The 26,056-nt window shown below is 36.1% G+C and overlaps 1 protein-coding gene across 1 annotated transcript; it reads left to right on the plus strand.

Moving 5' to 3' along the window:
* Positions 1 to 14,801: 14,801 nt before the first annotated feature.
* LOC141588369 (uncharacterized) lies at positions 14,802 to 15,470 on the plus strand. The gene has a single exon (XM_074409816.1). The coding sequence runs from the start codon at positions 14,802 to 14,804 to the stop codon at positions 15,468 to 15,470; it is 669 nt and encodes a 222-aa protein (XP_074265917.1).
* The last annotated feature ends 10,586 nt before the right edge of the window (positions 15,471 to 26,056 follow it).

Below are 26,056 nucleotides of genomic sequence, written 5' to 3' on the forward strand. Positions count from 1 at the left end.
TCAAATTAGTCCAATATAAAATTTAAGTTTTATAACCTTACAATTTTTATACAATATATAATCATTATAGCGAGTTTTTTTGATAATTTTACAATTCTGAGATAATTTATTATAAATGAAAGAATAGTTCATACAATTTTATCTTATTTTTATCTATTTATTATAGATGGATGTAAAGTTATTATTTAGTCGAATAATTAATTTTATATACATTAATAAAGTTGAAATTAGCAATTTTTATTTGTTATTAGTTATATAATATAATATATATATATATATATATATATATATGTATATATATATATATAATGAATTTTTGTTGACATTTAAATGAAAAATAAAAATGGGGGTTGAATTTCAACTTTTGTTAAACTTAAGAGGTTTGATTAATATAATTGATACTTAAGGGCCCGATTTCACCATTGAGCAAAGTTAACAGGGGAAATTGCCACTTTCGCGACTTTTTAAACTAAAGAACTTATAAAACGGTAAATTTTAAACTACGGACATTGAGAGGGCCGAGTCGGTGAGAGTCGTGGGTTGGATGAGATCCACAAACCGACCAAGGTGATTAACTGAAATGAATTCGTCCATGATCGAACTAATGATTTGTTTGGTAAAACTAGGTGAAAAGGTTCTTGAAACCTGAAAAGATATCTAAAAACTAAACATGAAAAGGTAGCTGAAAATTAGGAGCTGATTAGGTTACTGATTATATAAAAAAAAATGTTTGCCAAACTAACTGAAAAGGTAGCTTATTTTAGTGAAATGACGTAAAATGATATGATTATTATTTAATATTATAGGTTGAAAGGGTAAAAATGGAATAAAAATGAAGATCAGGTACCTGAAATCTCAAATGTTACCTTGTTTAACATTTCATTTCAGGCAGCTTATTTGTGCAAATAAGTTATTTGTCACACACTTCAAAAACACTAAGCTACAAATTTTTGTCAAAAAAGCTAATTCAGTTAAAAAAGGATCCTGAGATGTCGCGCCAAACAGAGCCAAAAACTTATATTAATGTCAACCTGAATAAAACCTATGCAATCTAACCCGATTTAAAATCGAAACAAATGACCTTTTATCACGTCTAAGAGACTAAGACCAGTGTTCCCTATTTCAATATATATTATCCCTTTACAAGAACGAGAGAGGTACGATTCGACTTTGATCAATCTCCAACTCTGCCAATACAAGAAAAAGGCAATGTCTAATCTAATGGAGAAGGAGGTTTATAATGCAGCAGTCAACGGCGACTTAACCATATTCCGTAACAAAAATCATGAACATTTGCTAAAAAAAACGTACCAAAATAACAATATCATACACATAGCAGCCCAACACCAGCAACTCGATTTCATCAAAGCAGCTCTTAATAGTTTCCCCAGTACACCAACTTGTGAATCGCTTATATGCGACCAGAACCGCCACGGGAATACCCCGCTCCACATTGCAGCCCAGGTCAGGAACGAACCCGTCATCGTCCAACTTTACGAGTTTTTCTCGATGCAATGTAAAGACACTAGTGGTTGTGACCGGGTGCTCCCGTGGAGGATGGTGAATTCAGAAGGCAACACGCCCGCTCATGAAGCTCTTCTCTATGGTAACGTTTCGGGAGCAATCTATTTGGTTGAGAAGGATGATTATGTTGCTCGCGTCCTTAATCGTTCCAAGGAGACTCTTCTACATCTTGCTATTCAATACCATAATTTTGGTAATTTGTTCATTCACCTTTCTTCGAGTCCACTTCTTCATCTTTTCAATTACGTATTCTTTTTTTTTTTTTTTGAGATATTCTCTGGTGTACCCCTCAACTTTTTCATTTTCTATAATATACCCTTTTTTCATGCAAAAAAATTTTGACCGTCAATAACTCTTGGCTACAAGTTCAGAATACGATACACTTTTTTTCCAAATTGACCGTCTTTAAGAGGTCTTCCGTTTGAAAAAAAAATCACCGACGTCTCAACTCGTAGTCGGGAATTATGGTCGGTCAAAGTTTATTCGTTAAAAATTGTTTGACAAACCATAACTACCGGCTAAGAGTTCAAAAAGCGGTGAATTTTTTTTTTCAAATTGAAGGCCTTGACGAGATAATTGGTTTGGAAAAAAAAAATTACCGTTTTCTAAACTCGTAATAGAGAATTATTGTCGGTCAAAGTTTTTTTGCAAAAAACAAGGGAGTTTTTTTGCGAAAAACAAGGGGTATACCATAGAAAACGAAAAAGTTCAGGGTACATGAGAGAATATCCCTTTTTTTTTTAAGCCCCCGCATGGGGTTTATACACACCTCTGTTCCAATCATCTTTTCAATTACTTTTATTTTTGCCTAGTTTGCATTGTTTCCATTTAATTTGGTGATCAATCAATACTTTACCCAATTTTTTTTTTAATTATTTGATTTTACAAGTCATTTGGCTTCGAGTTTAGGTGTTAAATTTTCGGGAAAATTCCGGTGGTACCCTTATAGTTTTGCCTTTGTATGAGCTACTTTTAACAGCAAATTTTGACCGCCTATAACGTGTGTTTACGAGTTTCAAAAAGTATAACCCTTTTGTCAAATCGTAATTATCGTGATGTCGATGATTTATATCGTCATTTTATGAACTCGCAAATACAAGCTAACAAGCTATGGTCATATTATTATTGTTTTCTGGTTCTAAAAGAAGGGGTGCACGTGTAAAACTACAAACCTTCAGTTAAGATTTAGTATATCGTTTAATCATCAAATCGAAACAATAATCTTGGTATATTATACTCGTAACAAATAATCAAGTGATAGGCTTTCTAGCAATTATAATGATTGGTATTGGTATTGTAAATTAGTATTATTGTCGACCGGATTAACACTAAAAAAAGGCTTACAGACGCCTTAATCATAGCGATGCATGCTAAGCACCGTACTAAATTAAACGACATATAGGTATCGGATATACCAGTAATCAACTAATCAGATTTATAACAAATAATCCAGTGATAGTCTTTCTAACAATTATATGATTGTTATTATCCCTAATTCATAGTCCCCATCGATTCCCTTCCCCCTAAAAAGGAGATTAAGCTACTCTTGCGTATCAGTTTGCCTTACAGAAAAATAAGGAAATCAAAATTTCAGCGGATTACCGAAATATGAGTTGTGTTCCAGCGGATTACCAACTCACACGATTTTTTTGAATCCTTGCGAAATGTAGGAGTTGCTTCGATTCATCCGCTAAGCAATAGTAAAAAAAAATTATACGGTGAACTAAACATGTTTATCTACTTCAATTTGACATGAATTTGGGGGCTAAACCACCAAACTGGTAAAAAAAGTAGGGCTAGTTGGACAAATTGGTAAAAAAAAGGACCAATTGGTAAATAAAAAGTTGGGTATAAGACAAATTGGTAAAAAAATTTAGGGGGTGTTTGGTTCACGCGTGGGTATGAGTTTGGAATCGGGAATCATACCTGGGTGGTATCGGGTTGGAACTTGATACCTCATACCTTGTGTTTGGTTCAATTTTGGGGGTATGGGGTTAGAAACTAATCAAAGCTAAAAACTCTTCAAAATACAATATTTTTAATAATAATTTTTATACTATTAAATCATGTAGAGAAAATTTAATCAAATAAATATATAAAATGATTTTTTACAATTGTTTTTATCACTTTTTAATATTTGTAATTTGATACCATGGGTATAAATCTCATACCCCCCCCCCCCCCGGTATGAGAAACCCATACCTCATGGGTTTGAGGTATGGGTATCAAACCTTCAATTTTGTCAACCAAACACATGGTATGAGTTTAATTCATTCTAAACCCATACCTCATACCTATATTGGGTGAACCAAACACATGGTATGGGTTTGTTCCAACTTCCATGTTGATTAAAAAAATAATTTAAGTAATATTTAAGTCAAAATTTCAATAAAAAATCAAAGTGAGTATTTTTAATCATCTGTTTCCTTTTTACCATTTCATTTTTGTATCTTCTTTTTAGATAAGAAAAATTTGACTATTATCAAATGTTTGAAATCCTTTATCTATAAAAGTTGAAGCCAATAAAGCTCTCCTATTGGTCCACGGTTTTTAAGGACTCAAAAGAAAAAAAAATTAAGGTAGGACCCCCCATGTTCATCCTACGCATTTAATTACCCCCTCTCCTATATTTCACTTGATTTGTTTTTCTTTTTCTCCTTTTCAAACTAATGAGTTTACGATATTTTAATTTTAGTTTTAACTTTTTTTATAATTACATATTATACATATATATTTTCCTAAAATGTTAGGAATATATCTGAATGAAAACAATTAAAAAAAATTACAAAATGAATAAAATTACAAATTATTTGTACTGGTTTTCTTATTGATAGGTACCCAAATAACATTCCTATACAAAAAAAATGCAAGTCTCGATAAGAATTAAAGCACATTCATATAATTATAATTCATAATGTTAAGAAATATACAAAATTTAGCAAAATTTGAAGAAGATTCATATAATTATAATGTTAAAAAAAAATACACAAGGTAAAGATTTTAATGATTATAAAAAAGTACCAGCCTAATTTTCTTATCTTAAAAAAACCACAAGTCTTACAAAGCATTATTATGAGACAAAAATATTTATTTAGTAATCAGGCATCAACAATATCATATTTACAATTTCAATACCGTCGATTGAATTTAACATTTGAATAAAGAAGCTCAATTCATTATATGTGGTTACAATAATAAATAAGAGGTCTAACTAAATTCAATGCCGCCTCTATGGACAATTTATATTATTACGATATTGAACACTTAACATCTGTTGTTACGACCCGTGCATTTTTTTGCACGGGTGTAAAACTAGTACAGGTAATAAATCTGAAATGCCCGAAACGCAAGCTATAAGTTCGAGCAAAAAGGTGTATCAACCTGGAGAGGAATTACAGCCTATTATCCAACTGTTGCTCCAACGAGAGAGTTCAGTAGCATGCTGGACAGATACAGATGGATCAACTCCACTTCATCGAGCCACATCACTGCATCCCGCTTATTGCATTCCGGTCATTAAAGCCATGCTGGCTAGCTGCCCCGAGGCTGCTGAGGTTCACGAGGAGAGGACTTATCACACTGTTTTGCATCTTCTGACGAACCATCAGGTGGCAAGTTACAAGCAAGGCTTAGAATTGCTGCAAATACCACAAGTATATGCTCTTAGAAATATTAAGGATCATCAAGGTGATACACCATTGCACCTTGCCGCTAGGAATAAGGACACTATCATGGTTCGAGTCCTTTTAAGTTCTTCCCCGCACCTTGATATAAAGAATAAGTGTGGTGTCTCAGCAGGCTCGTTGGTTCGACAACTTGAAGAGGTAATTGACTTGATTTATTATCTCGTCTCGTTGTGTTTTTTTATTTTCTCGATTTGAATAGAGTTGACATTTATTGGAGAATATTAGGAATATTATCATTAGAGAATAATAGGAGAATATATTATTGGTAGATAATATATTATAGTTAGGTATTATTATCTTAGGAAGATCTTTGGATTGTTCCCTAAGACATTGCTACTATAAATTGTAATCGTCTCATTAATAATGATCATCTCATTCAGTTATACTCTCCCTTATATTATTAACATGGTATTAGCCTAAAAATCGATCCCTACAACAACTCTTCCGCTTGCTTACAATCTGGTGTTTAATTCGCCGGCCGGAGATGGCCGTCTTATACCATCTCCGGCGGGTGTCTCGTCCATAACCTAGCCGTATTCAACTTCCGTTTGTTTTATTATTCTTATTTTCATTCAATAAATTTAATCTAGGCAAATCCTTACCCTTCATCTACACTAAACTAATAGCCGTAGCCCTCATCTGCTATTCCCAACCCCAATATGCAAACCCCTCCCAGTACCTTCATCTTCCCCAACCAACAAACCCCTTCCACATATCCCTGCCTCCATCTACCTTTATCAACAACCTAAACCCGACCACCTTACCCGGTGCCCGACCTCCGCAACACCACCTCTCACACCCAGACTCCACACCTTCACCGCCACCAATATCCGACAAACCAACCGACCCCTGCCCTTACCCTCACACCTAAGCTTAGATTTATAATATTAGGAATAAATTTCTCAACCTCTCCACCTGTTTATCATGTTGTTGTGCGGCCCCTGTATAGCTCGTTGGTTCCGTCTACGTCGCGCCGCCATCATTCCTGTCGTGTTGTCTATGGTTGCTAAAACAACCCTATCTGCCTTGTTGTTTCGGCAACCGCCACTGCTCTAAACCTGTGCCACGTCCCGTCATCGCCTTCTCCTCGTCCGCCTCGGGTTCGCCCCAGCCACCACCCCCGCCTAACGGGCCGGGTGGAATGACATCGTCGGCCATACCAGCAGCCGCAACCGGATCGAAGTGCCTCTCGGACGTTTGCTTTATTTTGGTTTAGTTTTATTGTTTTTTTCTTTTAATTTAATCACACTGTTGAGTTTGCTTCGGCCCTCACAGTCCGGTGTTTCACGAGTTTGCTTCGGCCCTCGTGCACCATTTATTTTGTTTTTTAATTAGTCGGTGTTTCACGAGCTACTACGGTCCTCGTGCACCTTGACGTTTATTTAGTTTGTGTCTCACGAGTAGTTTCGACTCTCGTGCACAATTAGTTTTATTCGTGTTATTATAAGTGGCTTTTCAAATGGCATGATCCTGACACACGCAAGGCAATCAAAATCCGGTACCGCCTCGACAACGATCAACTTGGCTCATCTACAACGGTCTCAGCAACTATTATTGGTCCAGTCAAAGCGTCCGTTACCTACCGTTTTGACTGAGGGGGTGTATTGGAGAATATTAGGAATATTATCATTAGAGAATAATAGTAGAATATATTATTGGTAGATAATATATTATAGTTAGGTATTATTATCTTAGGAAGATCTTTGGATTGTTCCCTAAGACATTGCTACTATAAATTGTAATCGTCTCATTAATAATGATCATCTCATTCAGTTATACTCTCCCTTATATTATTAACAACATTTTCTCGAAATTAAATCCAATCGAGATCATTTCAATTCAGTAATTATTCGTAATTTTTTTAAGTATTTGAACTTTGATTCGATTCACAATTATTTTGTATAAAACAGGTGAGAATTAGAGAGACACCAATGGAACACAAGCGAATGCTGACAAGTGAAGAACATAATGCTGCAGAAGGAGGAAACATAGCATTCCTTAAGGAACAACTGGTCTCCTTAGGAATGAATTTATTGGTTTCACAAACACACATGGGAGGCAACGTCCTTCATATATTAATGCAATACAAATTCAATGAAGATACTGTCATCGAAGCACAAGAGTTCATCGGACAAACAATAGAAATACTACCCTCGGTTGTTAGTCAACAGGACCGTAACAATGATACCCTTGTTCATATCATTGCGAGCAATGCATGTTCATTCGGCTTAGTGAATTATATCGGTAGCTATATAAAGAAGGTGCGAGAAGAGGCTGGTGGGGGTGATGCTATTGACGGCCTCCACTCATTGCCATGGAGACTGAAGAATGTCAAAGGCGACACGCCACTTCATGCCGCGATTAGAGCTGGAAATTACGATACTTCTATGACGTTACTGGAGCTGGATGCGGAGGTGGCTAGCTACGTCAATAACCACAATCAGACACCTCTTCATCTTCTCGCCTATAGTGGAGGTAATGTATCTTCTTTGAATTATAAACTGTTACAACTGAGAATTTGTTGGTGAATCCTTGCTAATTTCAGTTTACAATTATTTATAGATCGTTATACCGAGAGTGAAATTGAAGAACTGATAAAATGCCTGATCATCAGAAATAATGAGCTACCTTATCTGCAAGATGAGGATGGTCTTACCCCAATACTCACGGCGATTAAAAAGCGTTATCCCATCATGATTGAGAAACTCCATAAATTGTTCCCGGACAGCTCAAAAATTGCTGATTTTAAAGGGAAGACATTGTGGCATTGGTTTGCATTTCCACGAGAAATTTCATTCAAGGACCTTTCTTGTTTCATAGATATACATAGATTTTTACGTGGTCGAGGTGATATGAGCAGACTAATGTCAAGTCAGGACAATGATGGAAACACACCTCTACATCTTGCTATTGCAAATCGACAATTTGATTTTGCAGGGATTCTTCTAGGTTATGGTGGGGGAGATAGTCAAGAATACGGTGACAATTTTAATAAATTATTGTCTGTAAAAAACAAGGTTGGTGTTTCGTCTTATACATTGATTGGATCGGCAGAGCATCTTGATAACGAGGTAACTACTCATTATAATAACTCCATATAGACACAGAGTACTTCTTCATCCTATATATCGTTATTGTCCCCATATTTACTTATCATTTATTTCAAAATTTCGTCATATGAAAAACATTCCGAAATTGAAAAGTTAAACAAGTAAGTGACTAAGTGAGACACAAAAAATGAAATAGGTAAACAAATTACTGAATTGAGTGAGTAATAATTAGTACTCACTTCGTAAAGAGGTACTATATAAAATTTAAATATATATGATTGTAATGTTTTGATTTTTGTGGGTACCTAGTTTGAGAAAGCATTATTCGACAACGGGAATTTACTACTTGGACATAGAAGTTTGTACAGCGTACCAACGACAAAGATTGAAGAATATGCAAACACAATAGGTGTAATAGCAGCTCTATTGGCCACCATAACCTTCACCGCAGCATTTACTGTACCCGGCGGATTAGATAGCAGTAACGGAACCCCACTCCTCCTACAAAAAGCAATGTTTCAAGTGTTCATGGTTGCGGACGTGGTGGCGATGTGTTCGTCGGTGATGGTCCTCTTTTTTCTCCTATGGATCATGACAACGGGTAACAAAAAGGAGTCTATCTTACTTTTAGACGTAAGTGTGTTTCTACTCCAAACTTCATTTTATGCAACACTTGTGACATTTATGACGGGTCTCTATGTGACGACAATATCAATTGTTCCTGCCATTGCTATCTCCACTTGTGTTATCTGCACTTTGCTCATCATTCTTATGCACAAGAGATTAGTCATGTTGACTGTTGTGCCCTTCTTTGGATCGTTAATCATCTGGGGTCAGATATGTGGACATTTTATCCGTTTTTTACCAGTACATCTGTGGTATTTGTTCATGTTTCGTTTCGGCCATGTCATAATTCGTTGGTTTAGGTAGGAACAGTTTTTTTGTATTTAAGCTTAGTTTGGAGAAAAAGTTTTATGACCAAAACTGATGTTTGAGACAGTGGTTTCCCTTCGTCATTTTGAAAGGGTTTTGAGAATTATGATTATTTTGATTGAGTTTCAACAATATACAATGATGCTCAAAAATTGTACCGTCCTCCCGGAGGCCGGTACTCCTCACACACAAACACAATCCCCCTAAGTGGAATATTATAATAGCTTGTGTGTGAGGAGTAACGTCCTCCGAGAGGACGGTGAATTTACTCCGATGATGCTATTTATACTGCTTACATCAAGACTAAATATAATGTGAACATAATATTTACCTAAGACTAACAATAGAAAACTAAGGTAAGATACAATAATTGTGAAACGGAAATATACACAAACATATTTAGGAGAACAGCTACTCTTTTATAGGACCGTCCTATAGCATAGGACGGCCCAATAACAGAAATTAGCCCACTAAGATGAATTATAATCAATCCATGAGAAGCTGAGAACTCTTCAATACTGTTCCCCATGTTCACGAATCACGACCAAAACTACTTTCCTCCCGCCGCCTCTGCAATCCCGCTACTACCGGCCACCACCACCACAACCACCGACCCAACCATCAACTCCGCTCACTCGCCCACTACTTTCGCTCACCGACTTCCCCTTTCACCAATCAACTAACGCAAAAAGTAGACGAACGTCGGCATCTACGATGAGTCGGTGACGCCGATCTCCAACAACCATGTTTGGGTTTTGAACATAGAAGGGTTAGTTTTGATGATGAAAATCATACGTCTAATTTGTCATTACTAATTGTTTTAAGTTGAATAGTCACGTTTTTAATTTGAGAATTGGGGTTTCTAATCCAAAAATTATGGGTTTTAAATCCAGTCACTCTATTTTCATACTTTAATTTAATAACTAGAAGTTTTAACTTTAAACTTTATTATTTTAATTTATAACTTTTTTAGACTCTCATGAAAATTAAACCTTCATGTTTTCATTGTAAACATAGAACTTTACCTAATTTTTCTAAAATAAGATGTTCGTATGATAATCAGTAACTTTAGCTTGACAATATAGTGTTTTCAAAGTTTAGATAATAGTAATAATAACTTTAGTTTGGTTAAGACACGATGATTTTTCTGTTCGTAGAGAAGCAATAGTTAGTCGTTGGTTCTTTTTTTTGAGAAGTTGAGAAGATAACAATTTATCTTAGAAATCAGTTTTAAGAAAACTGAGTTTTGTATTTTTTATTTTAGTCTTTGATTTTTTTGGACGATTTAGTAAATGGGCCGGTCTCATAGTAAGAGACCGTCTTATAGAACAATTTGTGTACACGAGAAATAAGGAAAGACATATTTACAGAAACTAAATAACAAATCCTAGGTAATATTCCTAACACGCTTCCGCAAGACGAACGACCCGAAGACAAGACCGATGTTGGAAAGCAAAGAAGCAAACCGCGGGCGAGGCAGTGGTTTAATGAGAACATCTGCAAGCTGATCATCACCAAAAGATATGTTGAACACGAAGTTGACCTTGCTGTTCACAAAGAAAATGAATAGCAAAAGCCAAATGTTTCATCCGAGAACAGAAAACGGAGTTGGCTTAGTAGGGAGTAGCACTGAGGTTGTCACAATAGATAACCGGCATTAAAGACATTTGTAATACCACGTACTTTCTTAGCTGTGCACTCAACGGAGTACAACAGAGTACTCGACCTAGTGACTGGACCGAGTGCCTTCTGGGCCAAACCAAGTTTTTGTTAGGTGTCACTCGGCCGAGTGGCTGGTGCACTCGACCGAGTGGCGATGCACTCAACCGAGTGCCTCCGAGCACTCGATCGACTAACTCGGGTCCTGACCCAGATTTCGCGTGTAGGCTTTGTGTTGTTGAGCCTTGGTATATATACTCCCCTTTTCAGTTTTTCTCATTTCACAAACCCTAACAACTTCTCTCTAAACCTCTCTCCACCTCTCTCTATAATCCCTCTTTCCAAAATTCAAGATTGACAATTATTGGTGAAGAATTAGCAAGATTCAACTATTTTTCCTTATTCCTTATCATCTTGTGAGTGACAGACTACCTTACCCTTTTTATTCCGACACTTTCATTTAAGACTCAAACCTTAGATTTTTTTTTTTTTTGGAGGGGGGGGGGGGGGATATGGGAGTTGTTAGTTAGTGATTATTAGTAGTTATTGTTAGTATTACAAGTAATTAAACGGTTATAATAAGGGGTTTTGTATTATAAAAGTATATAGGATATATTATGATAGTATTTATGTAATTTGTGTAGGATAAGACGGTCTTATGAGACATATTTTTGGTGGTTTTGAGTAGCTTACTGAGTATACTAAAAGGTAGGATTTTCGTACTCGATTTTGGTAATATGAATGTGTTCATATGTCATTTTTGTTGCTGTTAGTCATACATGGTAATTAGATTGCATTATAACATGACATTTGATAATTGTGTCTTAAGATATGGGTGTATACTTGTTGGGTTGCATGATAACGTGTTAATGGGGGAAATATATCTTGATGTATCACCTTGATTGTTGGTTCACACGAGTACATGGTAGGATTGGCATCCATTTCATATGACAAAAAAGCAAGTTGATAATTGTTGTACATGTAAGAGTATCATGTTGACATATTGTATTGCATATTTTGATTTATGTTATCATTGTGCATGCTAGAGAATATGGTGGAGTTGTGATTGTGATACTTTGTTGTTGAGGAGACGTAAGATGGTTGGGAGACCATCTTACGCTTGGGTCGCCTCTTGGAGCTTCCCACTCCAAGAGGGATGTGCACATTAATGACTCGAGTTATGGAAAGGCGCGTGTGGTTGAGGCACGATGCCTGGCAGGGTTCCGGTTAGCACCCGGGTCCGGTACCATGGGTGTGTGCCGAGTACCTTGTTACGGACTGCAGTCCGACTGTTTGGTGAGCGGTGGTGCGATGTCTTCACCGGGTTGTTGATACCGTAGGTGTGTCCCTAGTACCGGTGTGGTGGTTGCGGTGTTGTGTTAGATATAGAGTCGTATCTTGTGCATTCGATAACAATCTTCTTGTCTGATTGTCCCCATCTATAAAAGTTGGTAAAACAAATGAAGTTTTGACGGAGGAGTAGTTCCCTAATTTAAGCACCAATAAATTTATCAATTTAATACCCCGTATTACTTTTATGTTGAACTAGTATTGGTGCCCGACTTTGCCCGGGCTACCTCTACTTACCATTAATTTTTTTTTTCATTAAATAAAATTATTTAAAGTTGCAAAACCCATAAATTTGTCATTAATATATTTTTCTATGACATATCCTAAAATTACGACGAAATAAATTTTGAGACAAATTCACTACTCCCGCTATTAATATTTTACTCTTATTAATAAAACAATAGTAATAACATTTCACTAGTTGCCCGTAATCATTGTTACTTTCACTGCTCCCGCCGTAATTATTGTTACTGTCACTACTGCCGCATTAATATTGATAATTTCACTACTTCCACCGTAATTATTGTTATTTTCACAATTGTCGCATTAATATTTGATTATTTCACTACTCCCATTGTTGTTTCTACTACTTTCATTAATCTCGTTGATAATATTGTTACTTTTACTATTCAAATGAGTGATTACTATCATATAACTATATCCAATGTTATTACAATTCTTTTCTTTACTGGCGAAATTACTTTTACTACTTAGGCATGCAATTTTAAGAGGATTATATTTATATAAATATATTACATATATGCATTAAATCAAATCGAAAGAATTATGCAATATTATATATTATGGAATCTAGCTTGAATTATTTATAACCTACTTATATATTATATTTTTGTATGTTAAATAAGTAACATCTCTATACATCTAATAAACTATAAAGTTTAATAAAATTGTATAGATTTTAAATTTAATATATAATTTTATGATGATAATAATAATTAATACCATAAGTGTGTATGTTTATACTATTTAATTATTTTATTTTATGGAAATTGATCATCTTCTAGTCTTCTATAAATATTTTTAAGAAAATTACCAAGCATCTTTATTCTTTTAGTCTCCTTGAAATTGACCATCTTAATGAATTATTTTATTTTAAGGAAATTGACCATCTTAGTTAATTATTTTATTTTAAGGAAATTGACCATGTTTTAGTCCCTTATAAATGTTTAGAAAAATTACCAAACTTCTATATAATTTAATTTTAACCCAAACTATATAATATTTGCATTGAGATCCCTTAATCGGGTCCATCAAATGGTGCTAGTGATTTAAAACTATATAGTATAATTAATTTGTGTAACTTTCTTTAATTACATTGAATTCCCTTGGTTTCTGATTTATATTGTTGAGCTATGATTCTTGATGATGACAAGTTCCCTATCCTTTGTTCCTTCTCAATTATTGTTTTGGCAAGACTTCTAATGTGCAGGTCTGGACTACATCAATCAAAGAGGATGAAAGCTATTACATTTATGTGTCCGTATTTGTCTAGCATTATTGTAAGAATGTGGTTCTTAAGTTCACTCGTATGTTCTGAAAAATTCCGCAGACTGTTCAGTTCCGAATGGTTCACAACACAGAATGAATAACACGTAATGGATTTTATTTGGCAAAGAAGCATTTCGAATAAAATATTTTTTGAACAAAATTTGGCTAAAGTTTTTAGAACCTTCTGGTTGTTTTGAGAAAAAATATCTTTTGAAATTAGTTGGAAGATTTATCTTGCAAAATAAGTCAAATTATTTTATGGAATAATTTTATTCTAAAAAGATTTTATTTACTTTATATCTTTGCCAAAAATATAGGGTTTTTTACCAAACTATTCTCCTATATAATTTTCCAGCTGATCATTCTTTGGAATTACCGAAAATTGAGAGCTTCATAAATTATATCTATAGCTTTTGCAAATCACTTTCACGTGTCTTGTTCTAAATTTTATTTGCAAAATATCTTTCGTGTCCTGTGAACCATTCTTGTGTGCTTAAGTTCTTATATTCATAGGATTATTTTTGTTCTCCATCGTTCTAAATTATTGAACCATATAAGGAGACAAAGTGAGTTGTAATCTTTCTTTTGTGAGAGAATGTTTTTGGGGTACGGGGTTGTACTCAAGTCGCACGATCGGGGTTGATCGTGGGGATTTACTTTGTAATCGAGTTTGGTTATAAAGTGAATAATAATAAGAGAGAGGTGGACGTAGACCTTTAGAGAGTAGGTCGAACCACGTTAAAAATCTCGTGTCTCGTGCCTTCTTTTCGTTTTGGTTTTTTTCATTTCTCGTTTTATTTTTCCTTTTGATTCACGCGTTCAGTTATCACAGTATAGCACAACTCTGATTGTTTGAACAGTTTCCGTAACTGTTCATTTTGCCTGTATACTGTGTTACTACCAAACGTGAACAAGTAATTCGCTTTAATTTCGCTTTAATTTTAAAAAAGGGTACTTAATTCACCCCCTCCCCCTCTTAAGTACCGGATCGATAAACTCAACAATTGGTATCAGAGCCTCGTGCTCTTGATTGCCTTACAACAAAGAGTTTGATCCTTTTTTGAGTTTATCTTTTTGTACTTTATTTATCATGAACTCCAAATCTGTCAAATGTCCTGTCTTTGATGGCACGGACTATGGCTGGTGGAAAAATCGTATGATGCATTTCATACAAGGAACAGACTACGAATGTTGGGTAATCATCGAAAATGGTCCCTTAGCTATCACTACCACCAATGCCAATGGTGTGTCCAGTGTAAAAGCGCCCAAAAATTATACATCCGATGATTACAAAAAGGCGGAGAAGAATGCTAGGGCTATATCACTCCTGCAATCCGGAATTGGCAAATCAGAAACTAGTCGTATTGCAGAATCTAAAACGGCCAAACAAATATGGGATAGTCTACCACTAGCCTATGAGGGGGCCGTGCAAGTAAAGAAACAACGTATTGATCTCTTAATGCAACAATACGAAAACTTTAAAATACACGAGGATGAACCTATAAAAAGCATGTCTTCACGCTTTTCAAGTATAAATAACGAACTTTCAAATCTTGGTAGACAATTTGAAACTAAGGACATTATCCGTAAAATTTTAAGAAGTCTTACCAAGAAATGGCGACAAAAAGTCACGGCCATTGAAGAGTGTAGAGATTTAGCCACTCTTACCTATGAAGCTTTAATGGGATCTCTTATGGCACACGAAATAACACTTGAAAATGATGTCGAAGATAAACCAAAGCTAAGGGTCTGGCCTTGAATGCCATCTCAAGTGATAATGAAAGTGATCTTGAGGAGGAGGTTGCCTTGCTATCTAAAAGAATTGCCAAAATAATTAGAAAGCAAAATCAAGGAAAGTTTGAAAGTTATAAACCAAAAAGGTCTGTTTCTTCGTCTTCATCATCACGCTCTATGTCGAGAATGGGTTGTTTTAAGTGTGGTGAGCGAGACCATCAGATTCGTAATTGTCCCAAATGGGAAGAGGAGAAATCCTAAGATAAACATGAGAGGTCTAAGCAAGAGTATTACAAACGTGCAATGATTGCTGCTGTCTCGGGTGAGTCTGACTCAGAAGACGATGAACCCCCTAACGATGAAAAAGATGAAAAACTCTGTTTACGGTCCACCTACAAGCCAAAATCTCAACGGAAAAGGGATGACGATTCTCTTAGGTGTCTTATGGCACATTCAGACGCCTCCGATAGCGAATCTGATGACGAGGTAAGTCTCTCAAATCTCAAAATTAAGATATGGTCTTTATCTAAAGAAAAAATTATGATACTGCTTGATGATACTTTGGACACAAGTTATGAACAAACTAAGCAACTTAGTGCCATGCAATTCGAAATTGAAAGTATAGCGGAGGAGAACATAGAGCTAAAACGTAATCTGAAAAACCTTAAGAATCAAACAGTTGATCAGACTGTTCAATCTGAACTTATAACTGAAAACGAATCTCTGATCAGCAAAATCCACGTTTTAACTAAAGAATTAGAAGAGATTAAAAGGATGCACACTACTAGTTCAACCTCCTATTCTGAAATTTCTTCCAAGTTTGATAGACTTAATGTTGAGCATAACTCTCTTCTTGATAAAAATAAAAAGTTGCTAGTAAAAGTTGAAAACTTGGAAATCGATTTGAGTAATGCAAGAAATGATGTCGCTAAATGGGAAGGTAGTGGAAGGGTCCTTGATTTTCTGGTTAATCAATCTAAAAACACAAATAAACTTGGATTAGGCTATTATTCTCGTACTGACTTCAGACAAAATGATTCTCAATACCGTACTGTCTGGGTTCCTGAACAAAAAGTAAACACTCCTCCTGACTGTAAAAAACAGAATAACGCCAGTGATGTAATTGTTAAAAAACCTATACCCGTTGAGAGAAGCTTCCGCAAGCATAAGTACGTGGGCTTACCTGAATATACGATTTGCAAATTTTGTGGACACACAGGACACGTATTTAATGCTTGTGGGAAACGGCTAAAGCACTTGGATCAAAATATAAAAGTTGTTAAGAAAATGTGGATTAGGAAAGATATTTTAGATATTGTTCGTCATAAGAAGGTTTGGGTTCCTAAATCCTCTAACTAATCTCTTTTGCAGGGCCATATAAGAGGTGGCAGCCGTTGGTATCTTGATAGCGGATGTTCACGACACATGACAGGGAAAATGGTGTGGATCACAATTTTTCATCTCCTAGGACACCGCAACAAAATGGAGTAGTAGAAAGAATGAATAGAACCTTGGAAGACATGACAAGATCCATGTTCCTCTGTAGCGAATTGCCAAGAAACATTTGGGCCGAAGCTGTGAACACAGCTTGTTATATTCGTAACCGTGTTGCTATTAGATCTATCCATAAGAAAACGCCTTATGAGCTTCTATATGGGCGAAAGCCAAACATTTCACATTTCCGCTGCTTTGGATCAAAATGCTATTGTCATAACAATGGCAAAAACAATTGGAAAAATTTGATCCAAGAAGCGATGAGGCGGTTTTCATTGGATATTCAAACAAGAGCAAGGCCTATAAAGTTTACAATAAAAGAACTATGTGTTTTGAGGAAAGTGTACATGTAATTTTCGATGAAACTAAAGTGCTTAACGCTGAATTGTAGGATGCTGATGACTTTGAGATTGGATTTGTAAGAGATGATCCACCTGAACTAGAGGAGGAGCCTTCGTCGTTGGAAGGAACAGGTGCAAAACAGTCCACGAATTCAGGGGGAAATGAACAGAACACGGTACTGTTCAGTCGTGAAAAATCACCAAGTTCAGGCGACTCTGAACAGACAGCTGCCTCGTCTAATGAGACTAATCAGGCTTCCAGTAGCTCAGATACGTCAAAGAAAGACTAACACAGATGTTGAGCAGAATCGAACAGGTTCCAGTACTGTACAGTTTACAGATACGAATATCGAGCAGAATCGAACAGAATCAAGGGCTGTTCAATCTACACCAGAATCAGAAACATTTATTCCTCGACGTTGGAAGCATCAAAGTTCATATCCTATGGATAACATCCTGACTGATATCCATGAGGAGTCAAAACTAGATCTTCATTAATAAATTTTTGTGCTCATTATTCATTCTTATCAGAATTAGAACCTTCCAATATTAATGATGCTTTAACTGATCCTGATTGGGTAATTGCTATGCAGGAAGAGCTTAATCAATTTGAGCGAAGCAAGGTGTGGCATTTGGAACCACGTCCAAGAGATCGTTCTGTCATAGGAACGAAATGGGTATTTCGAAACAATTGGATGACGAAGGTGTGATTGTGAGAAACAAAGCTAGACTTGTAGTGCAAGGATACAATCAACAGGAAGGGATTGATTACGATAAAACCTTTGCACCAGTGGCAAGACTAGAAGCCATTCGTCTCCTTATTGCCTTTGCCGCTCATATGGGTATCAAACTCTTTCAAATGGATGTTAAGACCGCGTTTCTTAATGGCTATTTGCAAGAGGAAGTATATGTTAAACAACCTCCCGGTTTTTTAGATAGTAATTTTCCTAACCATGTGTATAAATTAGATAAGGCACTTTATGGTCTTAAACAAGCACCTAGGTCTTGGTATGATAGACTATCAAAGTTCCTTATTAAAAATGGATTTCAAAGAGGTTCCGTTGACAAAACACTATTTCTAAAACCAGTGAAAGAGGACTTATTAGTTGTTCAGATTTATGTAGATGATATCATTTTTGGAGCAACTAATGATGTTTTATGTGCATATTTTTATAATCTTATGCAATCGGAGTTCGAGATGAGCATGATGGGCGAGCTAGGATTCTTTTGGGGTCTTCAGATAAAGCAAACCACACATGGTATCATAATCCACCAAAGAAAATATATCAAGGAGATGCTAAAGAAATTTGGTATGACTACAGCAAATCCATTTTCTACACCTATGTGTTCTACACTTAAGCTTGATAAGGATGAGAAAGGTAAAAGTGTGGATGAAAAGGTGTATCGAGGTATGATAGGGTCACTCTTATATCTTACCTCTAGTCGTCCAGATATTCTTTATGGTGTGTGTTTGTGTGCTCGGTTTCAGTCAAATCCTAAAGAATCACATTTAACAGCTGTAAAACGAATTCTTCGATATTGGAACTCAAGATTTATATCTATGGTATCCTATGGATTGCAATTTCACTCTCATGGGGTATTCAGATGCAGATTATGCAGGTTGCTCAGTTGAAAGAAAGAGTACCTCTGGTGTTGCTACTTTTGTAGGACCGTGTCTTATCTCTTGGGCGTCCAAGAAGCAAAATACGGTTGCTTTATCTACTGCTGAGAGTGAATATGTCGTTGCTGCCCAATGTTGTGCTCAAATCTTATGGGTAAGACAACAGCTGCGGGATTACGGTATGACCATTAATTGTGTTCCCATTCTATGTGATAACACTAGCGTAATTAATATTTCTAAAAATACCGTTTAGCACTCCAAGACAAAACATATTGACATTCGTCATCATTTTCTTCGCGATAATGTAGAAAAAGGGAACATCTGCTTAAAATTTTGTAAAACTGAAGATCAGTTGTCCGATATTTTTACTAAACCTTTGGCTAGAGAACAATTTGAGAAAATCCGATTAGAATTGGGTCTCTTGAATAGTAGCTCATAGTCTTTATTGTCCTTGTATTGATCCTCTAAATGATTGACTAGAATTGAGACTCAGGCGTTTTGTTTTGACAACGTGTCTTATGGTTATTGTACTCAGTGCAGTCTGCTTACTTTAGTTCGTGTTTTCATCTAGACTAGTAATGAGTTGACTTACTTTTGAGAAGTATCATATCGTATCCTATGCAATTTTTATGACAAAAATTTAACCTAGCCCACATCATCCACCCGCCGCCCTCTTTAATAAACCCCCTCCTCATAAATTCCAACCCATCCCCATCCACATAAAAACCCTCCCAATTATTATTACCCCACCTATCATCAACCTAACTTCTACCAAACACCCACCCGTCCTCTTCGTCTCATCACCATGCCGAAAAAAACCTCCAAAGCTGAACTTTCGGCTGCCAGTGCACCAACCGATCCCACCGCCGATGTACAAGCCATCACCACTACCCGATCCAGAACCCGAATCAAAGAAATCGCATCGGAACCTACCGACACCACTCCTACTTTCCCTAAAACCTCCTCAAAATCACCCAATGTCAAATCTAAACCCTTTATTCCAACCAAATCCATTCCAACCCGGTCCACAAAACCACATGCAACCGTCTCTGAGGAGCTAATCGCTGCCGCAAGAGTGTTGGAAGAACTAGTTGAGAAGATCCCCATCTTGGACGAACCGGTTGTTGTCTCTGCTCCTGTAAATCGAAAAGGAAAAGGGATTCTGATTGGAAAAGGCCGAAAGAGTGCTGTTCAATCACCAAGTCCGATTGTTGAACAAGATGAAGAGAAATCGTAGGATACTTGGGAAGGATTTCATGAAAAGGAGATGGAAAAGGTACGGTTCTATTCTCAGGGTAAAGTTGCTGATGTTAAGCATACCTTAAAAAGGAAACGGGCAAGTGCGGATGTCGATAGTGATATGGGGAACGATGAGCCGAATTTCGCGGTTTATCAACTCTCTTGGGCTCGAGGAGGAAGACGCGGCTACATGTCACCATCTGTTCACTTATCCGATCATGTCTGGCCGGTATTACCCTACTGCGTGGTTCACTGACAAGGCGTCCTTCGGGTTCTTTCTTGCTGCTCTCGAAATTCAGAATTGGGTTCCCCTTTTTGGTATGACCTGTCCTGTCTATATTCCTGAACTTCTTCAATTTTATCAGTCTGTGGCTGTTAATTCGTCTTGTAAAATGCTTACGGCAACTATTAATGGTCAGACCTTAATTCTTCACACAAAAGACCTTGCTAACATGTTCCAAATTGGCAATTGGGGATTTGGAAAAATTGATAAAAATACTTGGCCCGGACTTGATTATGTCTCCAAACTGGAAGTTTTACAATTTTTTGATAAGAGTCTCACCTCTGATGCTAATGCCAAAATCCATCACCGAAATTTGTCTGTTGAACAAAAATTCATGTTCAATTCTGTGCGTCACACTATTACCCCCCGTAATGAGTCCCGGGCCAGTTGCTCGCTCTCGGATTTGCTGATCATGTATCACTTGTTTCAGCAATTGCCTCTGAATCTTCCGTCTATCATATTCCATCATATTCGTTTTATTGCTGAGTCTACTCAAAGTTCAACGGAACCGCATCCGCTACCATATGGGATGTGGCTCTCCTATGTTTTTCAAGAGATGGGTCTTCCTACTGAACATAGTTTTGGGGTTGACATGAGAGATGAGATGAAGAATGGTTTTTTTGAGACAAATGCAGTTGGAGGAGGTCGGTGATCATTTGGTTGCCATTGGAGGCCATCCGGCCGATGTTGATATTAACAATGCTGGTACAGGGGGGTCTTGAGGTTCTGAATTCTCGTGTGAATACTCTCACGGATGCTATGGTTAGTCACTCGGAGAAGGTTGACCGTGGTCTTGCTGCTCTTGATACTCGGGTTACCAAATTGGAAGCTAGCCATGCCTCCTTTCATGCTAAACTTGACCAGATCCTAGCCTTGTTACAAAACTAGCCATGCCTTACTCATCTTTTGCCTTGACTATTTTGTCGTCTAATCTTGCTGGATATGTCTTATTGGTACTCTCTTAGATAGTCTTTACTTATTATGATGATGTCTTTGGACTGTGTCCGGTAGCTGCTCTTAGTATTTCTAGCTGTGGTCATTGCGTCGCTTCTTTTTGCGCCTCTTTCTCCTTTTGATGATGTCAAGAGGGGGAAAGATTGTAGGGACATATTGCACTAGCTAGCTACTTAGTATTAGACCTTGTTCTATGGTGAAGATCTTATTATGCTTTTCTAGACTTACGGTTTATGTTAGACTGATCTTGTGAATGTTCTCTAATTCTAGTTTGTCTTGTGTTAATTGTCTTGGATGTCATATGCTTTTATTGCCTTGTTAAGGGGGAAATATTTTTAAAAGGAACTTGCCATCATCAAAGGGGGAATTTGTTGAGCTATGATTCTTGATGATGACAAGTTCCCTATCCTTTGTTCCTTCTCAATTATTGTTTTGGCAAGACTTCTAATGTTGCAGGTCTGGACTATATCAATCAAAGAGGACGGAAGTTATTACATTTATGTGTCCGTCTTTGTCTAGCATTATTGTAAGAATGTGGTTCTTAAGTTCACTCGTATGTTCTGAACAGTTCCACAGACTGTTCAGTTCCGAATGGTTCACAACACAGAATGAATAACACGTAATGGATTTTATTTGGCAAAGAAGCATTTCGAATAAAATATTTTCTGAACAAAATTTGGCTAAGGTATTTAGAACCTTCTGGTTGTTTTGAGAAAAAATATCTTTTGAAATTAGTTGGAAGATTTATCTTGCAAAACAAGTCAATTTATTTTATGGAATAATTTTATTCTAAAAAGATTTTATTTACTTTATCTCTTTGCCAAAAATATAGGGTTTGTTACCAAACTATTCTCTTATATAATTTTCCAGCTGATCATTCTTTGGAATTACCGAAAATTGAGAGCTTCATATATTACATCTATAGCTTTTGCAAATCACTTTCACGTGTCTTGTTCTAAATTTTATTTCCAAAATATCTTTCGTGTCCTGTGAACCATTCTTGTGTGCTTAAGTTCTTATATTCATAGGATTATTTTTGTTCTCCATCGTCCTAAATTATTGAACCATATAAGGAGATAAAGTGAGTTGTAATCTTTCTTTTGTGAAAGAGTGTTTTTGGGGTACGGGGTTGTACTCGAGTCGCACGATCGAGGTTGATCGTGGGGATTTACTTTGTAATCGAGTTTGGTTATAAAGTGAATATTAATAAGAGAGTAGGTCGAACCACGTTAAAAATCTCGTGTCTCGTGCCTTCTTTTCGTTTTGTTTTTTTTCATTTCTCGTTTTATTTTTTCCTTTTGATTCACGCGTCCTGTTACACAGTATAGCACAACTCTGATTGTTTGAACAATTTCCGTAACTGTTCATTTTGGCTGTATACTGTGTTACTACCAAACGTGAACAAGTTGGAGTCGGTAGGGACAATGAAAGTTGTGGGTTGGATGAGGAAGGGTATTATGTTAATGAAGTACAGAGTAATTATTTACAATTACATACATACTCCCTCCATACCACACCAATGGTAACATGGACCTGCTTTTTGTGAAGAGAAAAGTGGGTCATTGTTATCATTGGTGTGGTATGGAGGGAGTATTAGTCTAAACTCTAATGATTTTAAGCGCCTACAAAGCAGAATGACTGTTGATAACATTTTATTTTTAACATCATGCTAAGTAGAATGGGAAGAATGGAATAGATAAACAAATGAGAGATGAAAAGGGACTAACTTAATTAGCTTTGACAAGCAATTTCTAGTTCAAGAATCCGAACTTTATAATTTTTTCTGGTTAAGGGACTATACTATTAAATTATCCTCTTAAGGACCTCGTAGTGTCATTCCGTTAGCTTTAGCGTGAAGGATGAGAGATGCATGATTTGTCCACAATTTATGTGGGTCCCCTTTTAATTGAAAGCAAATTAACAGCTTTATTTATCACACCACTCCCTTCCCTTGCTCTGTTATTCATCTACAGCTACATTGAACTCAATTAACTTATCCCATATATGAGATTTCCAGTTTAAAGATTTTTGAAGAATCCTTGTTTTACTTGGTCTATTGCGAATGGTATATTTATGGCGAAGCCGGGTTATTGGCTTTGAGACATGTTAACCCACGAAGAAGTTTTTTTTTTTTTGGTGACATGTGAGATGTATATATATATATATATATATATATATATATATATATATATATATATATATATATATATATATATATATATATATATATATAGATAGATAGATTTGGGATCCGGTGAGAACCTACAACATAATGAGAACCATGAGAACCTATTAAGAGCCACTAGATTAAATCTAACGGAAGGGCCAAGATTAACCCTCTTACTTTTGAGATCAATTTAGATGTTTTCTTATTTTACGTCAATGACCCTGACACTTCCTCTCTTTACTTCTCTTTACTTCCTTCTCTCTTTTTTTTCCCAATTATGCAAAGAAAACATACGATTAATCACTTTACCTCTTTCATCACTTTCCTCTAGATCACAATCAATAGCTCATTAATTTTATCGAAGATCTTATTGTTTCCGCTTTAATTGAAGAATTTTTCAGCTTGATCATGCTTTATTCATGTAAGGTTTTTCAATTTTGTAAGCTAATTAATTATTCTCAAAGTTTAATCTGGTTTGTTTCCATAATAATAACTCTAATTTTATCATCTGTAACCTGTTATGCTGATTCTTGTTGATTTGAAGCAAAATCCCGTCTTTGTCGCTTTGACGATAACCTAGTCGAACTGAAGAAATCTAGTAAATCGTTGTGTTCTATTTTCATGTGTTGCTCAAATTATGTAGGTATTTTGCAATTTCAGTAAGTAGGTTACAGTTTATGAGTGTATTCTATTAGTTGTATAATTTTTTTAAGAACAATTATGTTTTGTCGGAGTTAATTTCAATTTCAGTAAATAGGCTTGAAAAGTGCTTATACTTTTCTATCCTAGTGTTCTCTAAAAGGTGAGGGAAACTTGGCCTAATATAAAATTGGGATACTGTGCAAAGGATATCGAGTCTTTGTCAGGAGTACGAGATCATGTCTTAGTGAAAAGCTAATATGTAGTGAATCGCTCCTTCTGCTATTTGATTTGCCAGATTTACTAGTATTTGTTGCTTATTATGCTCTAATGTGGTTTTAATGTCCATTTTTGTTGATTGGTTGATTATCTCTGGCTAGTGTCTTTCTCATTTACTTCCCCTTATTGTTTGTCCGAGCATTATGCTTTACTCTTGTATGGCAGCACTTGTTGCTGTTGCTCATCTTGTCGGCACTGGTGTTGTTTTCCCTCATTAATTTATAATGCAAATTTACTAATGAATTTACCGCACTATGTTGAACCCTGCAAGTAAGTGAGTTAAAAAGAAAAGAAAATATAATCTTAAATGTTTCGTTATTGTTCTTTGTAAATTACGTAACTTAACTAGGCGATTTGCGATGCTACTAAGAACCTAATTGTGTATGTTGCATCTAGCGGTAATTGTGAGAATACATGTTCTCTAGTTACTATTTTATCTTGAATAATAGTTTTAATTTTATTTGTAGTGGTAATGCAGTCACGTTCTTAGCTTCGTTCTTCTGTGTTCTAAGCTAGAAATTGTTACTGGAGTTGATATCTATGGCGGATCTGATTGATTATTATCAAGAGTTCTCCCAAAGAAAGGCGTTGTTGTGAAGTTAGTATTTTTGCATTCCTCTCCAGTCTCATGTATCAGCTATGGCTTGATTTGATCTGACTGATCCAATTGTTGGTAATTATGTAGATATGTGGACACTACTAACTTGGATGAAGTTGCGGCTGTTATTGGTCCTTGGACAAAGCTTGTTTGGCTAGAGAGTCCTACCAATACTCAACAAATGATCTTTGATATTCGTGTAAGTCATATTATCACACCCTGTACAGAGAATCAGTTACTACTTCCCCGTAATTGATAAGATGCTTCTTTGAGCAACATTCAACTGTAAATGGCTTAGGGATCCGGGTAAGGTGTCAAGGCATTATCTTGATTTTAGGACACTATTCCCTCATTATTTGTCCCAATAATAATGGTTAGGGTTTGGGGTGCAATAGACTTATCAATGAGTGAAGTAGCCTTGTAAAAGCATGAAAAAGCAATATATGTGCATTAAACAACCACGTACGTGTATGAAATAAGGTTCTGTATGCATGAAATAAGGTTCTATGTGCATGAAATAAGATTCTATGTGCATTAAAAAGTTCTTCAGTTGCGTCGGTTGGTTATATTATGATATTAATTACTTTAGTTAAGGACATTAATTTTAAGTTAAACCCTTTGCTGTCCTAAATTTTAGGACATTATTCCTTAGTTTTAATCTCGTCATCTAAAAAGGGTTCATTCTTCCCCTTTAGTGTTATCTTTCGGTCTTGCTGACCTTCGAATGAAAATAAGGGAAAGGGTTTAGGGTCGGATTAGGGGGGTCCGCGTAGCGGTCCGCCTAATCCAACCCTAAACCCTTTCCCGTCCTACATTTTAAGACATTATTCCCCTAATTTTTAATCCCGTACCCTAAAAAGGGTTCACTCTTTCCCTCTAGGGTGTCTTGTGGTCTTGCTTCCCGTCCTAAATTTAGGATACCCGTCCTCCATCGTTTGTCCCAATAATAATGATAAGGGTTTGGCCTAAGGGTGCAATAGACTTATTAATTCATGA

This window comes from Silene latifolia, chromosome 1 (genome assembly GCF_048544455.1).
Source record: "Silene latifolia isolate original U9 population chromosome 1, ASM4854445v1, whole genome shotgun sequence".
Taxonomy (NCBI): domain Eukaryota; kingdom Viridiplantae; phylum Streptophyta; class Magnoliopsida; order Caryophyllales; family Caryophyllaceae; genus Silene; species Silene latifolia.